This window comes from Lactuca saligna, chromosome 4 (assembly GCF_052625555.1).
Source record: "Lactuca saligna cultivar CGN05327 chromosome 4, ASM5262555v1, whole genome shotgun sequence".
NCBI lineage: Eukaryota > Viridiplantae > Streptophyta > Magnoliopsida > Asterales > Asteraceae > Lactuca > Lactuca saligna.
Genome location: NC_136420.1, coordinates 972596 through 982500, shown reverse-complemented (window position 1 = coordinate 982500; position 9905 = coordinate 972596). Strand labels below are relative to the sequence as shown.

Below are 9905 nucleotides of genomic sequence, written 5' to 3'. Positions count from 1 at the left end.
GTTAGTTTTTATTATAAGAGTAAAATAAAGGGTATATTAAGATAAATTGAGTTGTTTAAAGGACCTAAGTTGTAATAACTTGAAAATGTTTAGTTTTGGGTAAAAATTAAATCCGAGCGGGTTACTCGTCTCCTCTATTCACGAAAATGGTTTATCAGAAAGGGGTCTGGTATGTCTACCCTAAATTCGTTTTACATATGTAATTGGAAGAAGGTAAGAGGCATAAGAGAACAGATTTAGATACCGTTCGAAGAATCTGTTACGAATTTCTTGAATAGGATAGATCGAATATGTCAATTTCGGTGTCGGTGGAGTAGTGTGAATAACCCTTTAAGCCGTATGACAAAAAGAAACGGGCACAGTTGAGTTGGTGGATTCAAATTATGATTTGCTAGAGCTTATGATTGAGAATAGTGAGGAACGGAGCATTTTCGATCAATGGTGACAGTTTATCGAAGAGAAAGGTAAATATGTAGTGAATTTAAAAGTCTTTGTTGTCATGTATGTGCGTTAAGCAATACCTATGCTCTGCACATGGAAATAAATGTGTTATTGTGTGGATTTATAACAATACAACAAAAGATGTGTTATGTTTCATTGTACATATATTTATAGATGACATTGTGATTTTATCGTTGACGGGTGGGCATGCTGATGCTGTCATCTTCTTGTTGGTCTGTTATTCTTACTTAGTCTCTGTACCTTTGTCGTTTTGGACGGGGTCTTTCAGCTGCATCATCTGTGAACGGATATAAAGTGGTTATATATCTTTTGCTATATAGGTGGTAGTATGATGTTGTTTACCTGTTTCTTCATAACAAAGTTGTTTTCCACTTCTGTGTGATGTTGCAGTTGTTTGCGTTTTTGTTTTTCGTTTAGTTGTCTGATCCATTGTTGTTGATGGTGTTACTGGTACATTACATTTGCTGATGATGTCAATGTGGACTTTGTACTTCCAATATTGGTTGTTGATGTGATTGCAAAGCGTATGTTATTGGCGGAGGATGGATTTTTACATTGTATATAGACATTTTTGGTTGAACCTTTAGATTTCTGAAGTGGTGGTGGTAGCTTTTTCATGTCTTCATTAGGATACATGTTGATGATATCTTGTGAACTGATGTTTGTTAGGGCACGCGCGGCCTCGTCAGTCATGAAGATTGTTGCTGAGTCTGTGATATCCGTTAAAATTGCCGAAACCTTGTAACTGTCAATATAAATGTTGTTATGCACATACTGTTACTGATAATAAATAATATAGTATCGTTTGGAGCAGAGCGTACAGAAGCTTGGGATCATTGACAGTTCCATGTTTTATGCAGAACCAATCGTTGCCCTTTTTATTTGTTGACTTTCCACATGTATTGCAGGCAACATGAAACCAACAATCTTTAAAGACAAAGTCGGATATTGTAGCCTTTATAAATTTTTTTTTATCCTGATGTATTTTTTGGATACTCAGTAATAGTTATTACAAGTAGAATCATGAAGTTACATTTGTGTATGATTTTTTACCACAATTTGAGAGTAGTCTGAGGCTTTTAACTGCTGTAAGGTTATTATTACTGGTGATGGAGATGTGGTTGCCAAACCTGATGATGTGTAAATGTATGTAATAAGAACTCATTATGTTGTATCTGTTTGTGACTATGAATCCAAATTGAAATTTTAGTTTTAGTTTTTGAGTGTAAAGAAGAAAGTGTGTGGGATACCTTTCGATCAAATCTTGTGTTTCGGGAATTTGGGGATTTATGTACATGTATGTTGCACTGGTACTTTTCAATGTTAAACTTCCTGTATAGTGAATGTTGGCATCATGTTATTGTAGGAACATAAAGATAGTCGTGTAAATGGTGTGTATGTTTGTAACTAACCATTGTATAAGGTGGATTTCATGTTGGTGAAGACAACAACAGTTGTGCCAGAGGTCGACATCAAAGCATTCCGGTTAAATTTCTCAGATGAATCAATGCACTCTTTCCACAGAAGTATTGTAGTCTCCTTGGCGCTTGTGTTATTTTTGCAATATAAAGAGTTAGGCAATATACATCTACATTTATATAGTGTATGCAATAGTTGTGACTTACCTCTCATCTGTCACGGTTATTGTTATGAAAGGTTCTTTGTTTTTTTTTTCTCCCGATCTGTGATGTTAATGAAAATGCCAATAAAATCTGAACATGTACATTAGTTGAATCTTCATGTTAGATTCTATCTGTGTGAAGTATTTTCATTACATAAGCGGACATTGGTATCTGAAATTGATTATTTTACCTGGATAGTCAACATTCTTGTCAGCAGTTATTTGGAAATGTGATCGTGGGCGAAAGTGAAACCAGTGTGTTGGAAGCAAGACAGTATCTGATATGCTTTCAATTGTTGATGCTTCACCAATATTCATATGGACAGGGTTATCCAATATTTTTTGATACTTGTCAGGGGTGGTGCATGTGTAGTCTGTAATGCGATACCACTGTCCAAGTGACAATTTAGATTCAGCATGTGCCTGATTTTCCTTTTCTTCAAGTAGTTGAATTACCTCTCCCTGATTAAACAAACTCATTATTGTTGTATATATATAAATGAGTTTCAATAAGGTATTGAACAGATGTGTTATGTAGTTTACATATTTGTCAACGACAATGAACCATAACACGTTTTTCCTAAAATGAAATGTCCATCTTGGCAATACACGTACTTCAAGTGGGTTTCCTGGTGAACCAAAGTAGAGGTTTGATACTCTATCTAACTGCGACGTCATATGTCTGCTAAAATAATAAAATGAAAAGTTGTTAGTATATATATATATATATATATATATATATATATATATATATATATATATATATATATATATATATATATATATATATAACTAAGTATGATTTTAGAGCGGGTACAAAAGTTGATTATGGGAAAATATAGAGGATTTGGTAACATATTTGAGGTATATCATATCTGTGTGGATGTATATGATATGTAGACCTCACGCATGTCAACTTTTGTTAACAAATCACTGAATACGACATTCTTGGTACAGCTCATTGGTAAATTATCGTCTTGTTGTAGTAGAATCTTGATTGAGTCTGGGGAAGTTGCCCTTGATATGGCAACATACAGTTGACCGTGTGTGAATACGGAGTTTTCAAGAAATAAACCAACTTTTTTGAGCGACTGCCCTTGACTTTTATTTATAGTCATTGCGTAACAGACTTTGATGGGAAACTGTTTTCGAGTGAAGATGAATGGTAAGTCTGAACTATTGTGTACAAATCTAATTCTCGGAATGTATACCCGTTTGCCTAGTGACGTCCCTGTTATTATGGAAGCCTCAATAACAGAAGGCAGTAACTGTGTAATGATTAATCGTGTTCCATTGCACAATCCTTCCCTTTGGTTAATATTTCTTAAAAGCATAACTGGTGTGTTAACTTTTAACAGCAGTTTATGTGGAGGAACACCAGAGAAATCCAAATTGTTTAGATATTCTTGTGGATACAGTGCATCTAGTTCTAATGTATCTCGACCTGGTGATTTGATAGAGTCACAACTGTTGTATATAATCTGTTCACCTTTGGTTTTTGATAATATTAAAGTATTCACTCGGTCTGCTGTCTCATTTTTGGGACATATAATAACCCTGACAGATAAATCTTCAGGAGTTGGATTCTAGCATGTCATAACCATAAACGAAATCTATAAGCGATTCTAATCCCATGTTTTCTGATCTGATAAGGAAAGGTTGTGGTATATGTATAATCTTTGTATTTTCTGGATCATCTTTATCTGGAGTTCCGATCTTTCCATTGCCAATGTCAAGCAACCACGAAGCAAAATCAGATGTGTGACTTGAAGAGACAACCGAAGTCTCTGTTTCAGACAGTCGCATATTACGATGTAATCTATAGACGGTAAAATGTGACCAAAGATATGAATTCGGTAAGGTTAGATTGATTATCTGTGCTTTCCTACTTTTAGGTTGAACAGGTAGTGTTTGGCGAAAATCACCTCCTAACAACATTGACATCCCACCAAAAAATCGTGTGTCATCCTCAAGAACATCTCTTAATGTTTTGTCAAGAAATTCAAAACAACGACGATCACTCATTGGAGCTTCATCCCATATAATCATAGATGTTCTCTTTAGAAGCTCCGCTAACTGTGTTTTCTTTTTAATGTTGCATGAACGTTTGCCGTTAAGATCAACTGAAATAACAAACCTGGAGTGTGCGGTACGGCCTGAAGGTAACAACAATGATGCAATACCTGATGCTGCAACAGCCAAAACTATTTTTCCTATAGATCTGAAATACGAAAGAATGGTTGTCCACAAATACGTTTTACCTGTACCTCCGTGTCCATAAACAAAAAGGAGTAATTGCTTTTTGTTTTCTTTAGCGGTGACAACTTGTTGATAGATTTTGAGTTGATATGGATTCAACTTTGAAACCATACAAGCATGTTGAGTGGATAACAATTATGTGTTGTAGTTTGTTTCTTCAAGAAGAAGTCGATTTCTTAGAACAGCTAAAATAGATGGGGATGGCACGGGCAATCCAAAATCTATAAGAGATCTTGATGGAGTTGAAGCAAGAAGAATTTTCTGAATTTCCAAAAGCACTTGCTCTTCAACAGTGGTGGCATTTGGTATAAGTTGAGAATCTGAGGAAGCATGAGTAAAAGCATGACATATGTCATCGCCCATTTTGCTTTTTGCTGACTCCCACAGTAATACGGGACTACCTACCTCGCAGAATAATAGCAAATTGCAAAAAAGTGATCGTAATTCAGCAGCAGTTGCCCAAGAAGCCGCCTGATGTGTGTGAAACAAACTAGTTTTAATCCTACTAACTTAGACACAAAAATAAACACACGAAAGGCAGTGTACCTATCGATTAGTAATATAGTTCAAGCAAGTAGGGTATCGAACACAGGGAACGGTAAACAATTAAAATAAATGCTAATATTATCTAAATAAAACAAGTAAAAAAAAGAGTTTTCTCTAGTTTTGCAAGACTAGAAACTTAAATACTTTACTAACACGCAAACTAAGCAACTAATAGCTAAGAAAACAAAGATCAACTAAATTCAATGATTAAAAAGGCCTTCTGTTTAGGTTCGAATCATTTGTTCCCATGGATGATTTTATGGTAAATATATCGGATTAATTCTTCATTGGTTACCGACTAAAGTGATTAGATTCACATTCGCTATAGCTAATCCTTAGAAAACATATTAATTCAAGCAATGGCCAGTTGTCTAAATTAATGAATTTCCTAGTTTGTTGATTCGGGTTTAGAAAGACTTGTAATTAGCTAATCAAATTGGTGATTTAATTAACGTCTTGTTGATGGTGTATCACACAAGCTCACACATGAACTTACCTATCTTCAAGTTAATTCTAGTTTCACATTCGTTATTCCTAGACATACAACTATGTGGTTACGTAAATCATATGAAATTAGCAACTAAGAGATGTTCATACAACTTAATTACTGATTTATTAACAGAAGAATAGTTATTGTTAACACATAAGGTTCTTTAACAAGCTTAATAAAACATAATCACCAATTAAAATTAATCCTAATCAAATAATCAATCCATGCTCACAAATTCATCTACCTAAACAAAAGTTATGAGTTTTTAGCTCATGATTATAGCAAAAACAAGCTCAAAAACGAAATCAATTGGTAAAAACATAGTTCAAACAAGAGATTAGGTAAAAGTAAACTTGATTTTGACTTGATTCTCCTTAAAATTGAATGTAGGGTTGATTCCCTTGCTTCCGACGCTCCAACAACACCTTTAGTCGACAATTGGCCTCCAAGGGTTCATCTATATCCTCGAGTATCGATCTGAAAGTCCCTTTATATAGATTTTTACAAAACAGGGGCTACTCGGCGAGTCCAGTGACCTACTCAGCGAGTCCATCACTTAAAACCCGTATACGACAAGTCAGCGCGTCCAGAATCGCGAAACTTCTGACCAACTCGGCGAGTAATCGACCCTACTCGCCAAGTACATTTCGAATCAGCATTTTCTCAAAACACGAAAGTCGTCCGAAATTGTGTCTACTTTTCAGAACATTTTGAATCTAGTCAATCGGAGTTACGGTTCATGAGATATGGCCAAAACACTGATGAGGGGTCAAGCTGTACAACAGCATCCTTCTTTCTTCAAAATCCAAGATCCAAGCTTCCAATAGCTAGTTCCGCTTGATTTTCCTTTCGAGCATGTCTTTGTTGCTGAAAATGAAATATTTAATCTAATTAAGCACCTTTTGTTCATTAAATGAGACAAAATCAACATAAAGTATTAAGATCATGCATGAATTTTATAACTAAATATGCCCATATCAAAATACCCCACACCTGACTTTTGCTTGCCCCCAAGCAAAACTGAATTTTAACACATTAGAATCATACAAAACAATCCCAATCGAACCCAGCCATTATGCCAAGACCGCAACGCATGCATTTGTGTCTAAAATTTTTCCTAAAGAACCCCCCATACTCCAAATACTCACAATCCTTATAAACATTCGCCCACTTTTTTCGAACAATGCTCATTTTATGCATCCCTCCGAATCCATCCTCAGAAAACCTCTTAACCTCAAGGTATTTTTGGTTGAGCAACCCAAGCATACATAATCTAGACAATTACAATTTATGATACCACATTGGAGCTCTTTGGAATTCTTCACTTGTTTGACATTTGATCTTTAATTTCTTTGAATTCACCACCTTGTTGTTTGATTTTTGGTATCTTCAACTTTTTGAAGTTCTTCAAAATTTTCGATCTTCTAATTTCATACTTAACTTTGATGCTCCAAAAATCTTCAAACTTTTTCTTGTAATTCTCTCTCTCTTTTTTTTTCTAACATGTAACTCACTTTTTTTTTTCCACTCAAAACCTACATGCTTAAGCAGGGGCGCTCAACTTCAACCTTTATTGGTTAACGATAATAATTTTCCTGGATACATTTCTGGTACATGATGCTAAACATATTGCATCCTTCAAACTAAGTGAGGTCGTGTTTTTATCCCATGATTTCACTCGAATAAGGAAGCCACAAATGCACTAGAACGTATATAGGCTCAACTAAACATTTGGGTTTTCATGCAATCATCAAATATAATACTAGCATGATCCCTAATTGCTTTACCAAAATTTTCTAAATTATCCTAGCAAATTTTATGCAAAACTTTAAAAATTAACTAGTGTAACCAACCAACCCCTACCCCACACTTAATTTATGCAATGTCCCCATTGCATATTATGCATGATAAAGAACAATAAAAATAAGGAGAGAATTGGAACAAACTCCCCTGGGATAGTAGTGGTGAGGTTGATCTTCTTTATTTAAAGCTCTATCTTCAGTTGACTTTAGACATGGGAACAACTCATCCATGCCTTGGGTGTCATTTGTCTCGTGCGGTTGACAGCTCCAAATATGTGGAAAAAGCATTTGGAATCGCCTAGAAATGGTCTTAAAAAATATAGCCAATTGCCACCTTGAATTGAATTAGATTGTCGACTCAAAGATAAAAAAAGTGAGCAACTCGTCAAGTTTTATGTGGAGACTTGTCGAGTTGAATCGTATATGTGCAGAAATCGTGTATTTTCGTTGGAACTCGTCGAGTTATAAGGGTGCACTCGACGAGTTTTCGGCTCTGATCGTGCAAATTCTTCTTTCTGCTTCAGATTTGATTTTGAGGTCAAAGAGGGTATTAAGGTAATACACCTCCTTATATTCTTCAATGACAACTTCTTTTTAACCGTTAAAACCATCGGACTTATAAAATCACTCAAATCTTCTAATCTTCTCGTCTATGACTCGACCACTCACTTTATTTCCTCACGCTTTATTCGTTCATTCTATCCCTCACCATATATTCTGAAAAGATCAAAAACAAATACCAAGTAATAATAAAAATAAATCAACATTTGAATGAACCGGGCATCTACCATGTAGACGCCACCACCTCCTCGGGAAGTTCTTTGTAACAATTTTCCAAGAAGGCCTCAAAATAGTCCGTCATCACCAAGTCTTGGTCATAAACACCCAACCTCCATGAGAACTCCACCATGCTGCATTGTCGCAGCTCCCCGCCCAAAGAGAAAGAGATTGTGTTAGGATTGTAGAACTCACTACCACCTCGAAATGAGATGGTAGCAAAGAATTCCCAGCACAACTCAGCGTAAACCGGCTCTTGGATTTTAAATAACTGCAACCAACCATCACAAGTGATGTTGGCATATCCCAAATTGCAATCCTTTACCAAGTACGGGGTGAGTTCTTCTTCCAAACCAACATTTCCCATCCATCCCCAATCCACTGCGTTTGGAAGGTGAATTTCCTTCTGCCTAAGTGCCTCCAGTCTGTTTAGAGCTCTTGTTTTTGATGATTTGGATGTAATTTGTTGAAAAGATAGCCATGGCATATCACCATGGCTTCCCCCTCGCGAAGATTGACCCCTTCTTGCCATGCTACCTGTATACACATATCAAGAACACAGCAACAAACAACACCCAGTAATTAAAACAAAAAAATATTGGTCTGACTGTGACCTACTCGCCGAGTACACGACTCTACTCGGCGAGTAGTATGAACACCATGACAGATCGAGTACGGATCTGTGTAATCTGTGCAAAAGTCCAAATTTTTCATAGGGTTTTGTTGTAATTACTTATCTAACCATAGATCTTGAAGAAAATACTCCTAACATTATGTAATTCGTGATTAAATCAAAACCCTAGAAGTTGAGGAAAACTCCCCAAATCCGAAATTACTTCAAATTTGGACAAATCTGTGATAAAAATCAAACCTTTCATGAAATTAAATGGTAAAGATGTTACCTTTTTGCTTGAATGAGGAGAATTAAGTGGAAAATTGAAGAGATCTTGAAAACAACTTGAAAGATGGCTGAGAGGATAGTGCACAGCGAGTAATGGAATGAAATGGTGAAAAAAAAAACTTTTTACAAATTATATTTCTCTTGTGTTTAACTGGCTACTCGCCGAGTATAATGGGTCTACTCGCCGAGTAGAAGTGCTTTTGAACAACATTTGAATGAACCGGGCATCTACTCGCCGAGTACACGACTCTACTCGGCGAGTATATGTCTCAGATTGAAAATTTTTGTGTATTTAGAAAAATTAGTGTATTAATTCATGTTTTTAAACCATCCACCCCACACTCTAAGCATGGCTTGTCCTCAAGCAGTTATTGATATAAAAGTAGATGAAGAAGAATGAAAAAAAATGTGAAAATAAAGAAAAGGAAAGAAAATGCAAACTTGAGACTCGGGTTGCCTCCCGAGAAGTGCTTCTTTTTATGGAGTCATTAGCTGGACTCCTCCCCTTCTACGTAGTTGCAATCCCGCCCAGCAGCAACTCTTCCAATCCTTCATTCCGAGGGACTCCTTCTTCATATTTTTTTACTCTATGACCATTGACTTTGAAAGGCGTTCCGTCTCTTGATAAACTCTATAGCCCCATGTGGAAACACCATCTTGACCAGAAAAGGACCATCCCACCTTGATTTGATTTTGCCCGAGAAAAGTTTTAATCGGGAATTGAAAAGCAACACTTTTTGGCCTTCATGGATTTCTTTATTCTTGATCCTTTTATCATGCCATTTCTTGGTCTTTTCTTTATAAAGCCAAGAACTAGAGTATGCATCATTCCTTAGCTCTTCAAGGGCATTCATTTGCATCAAACGGTTGCTCTTTAGTTCTTCCATGTCGAAGTTGCACCTCTTTAAAGCCCAATACGCCCTATGCTCGATCTCGACCGGTAAATGGCATTGCTTTCCATAAACTAACCTATATGTTGTCCACTAGTTTGTGGATGGTATGATGTGGAGAACTTATGGGTAACCCCATATTTCTTTAGCACCTTTT

General features: G+C 36.1%; 1 protein-coding gene and 1 long non-coding RNA gene across 2 annotated transcripts; both read right to left on the bottom strand.

Moving 5' to 3' along the window:
- Nucleotides 1-641: 641 nt before the first annotated feature.
- LOC145044276 (uncharacterized) lies at nt 642-2118 on the bottom strand. The gene is made up of 5 exons (XR_013681261.1): nt 1875-2118; nt 1713-1794; nt 1284-1592; nt 805-1207; nt 642-739 (listed from the first exon to the last, which is right to left on the bottom strand). It is a non-coding gene; the product is annotated as an uncharacterized LOC145044276 (long non-coding RNA).
- An 834-nt stretch (nt 2119-2952) lies between these two features.
- Nucleotides 2953-4453, bottom strand: LOC145044272 (uncharacterized). Its single transcript, XM_078993152.1, has 2 exons — nt 3685-4453; nt 2953-3527 (listed from the first exon to the last, which is right to left on the bottom strand). Exons 1-2 carry the CDS (start codon nt 4451-4453, stop codon nt 2953-2955), a joined length of 1344 nt encoding a protein of 447 aa, XP_078849278.1.
- Nucleotides 4454-9905: the final 5452 nt, after the last annotated feature.

Excerpts from the sequence above, each read along its gene's own strand:
- LOC145044272 (XM_078993152.1), bottom strand. The coding sequence starts at position 4,453 with ATGGTTTCAAAGTTGAATCCATATCAACTCAAAATCTATCAACAAGTT. Across the intron at positions 3,528-3,684 it reads GCTTATAGATTTCGTTTATG|GTCGAGATACATTAGAACTA; the intron begins GTTATGACATGC and ends TCAAATCACCAG.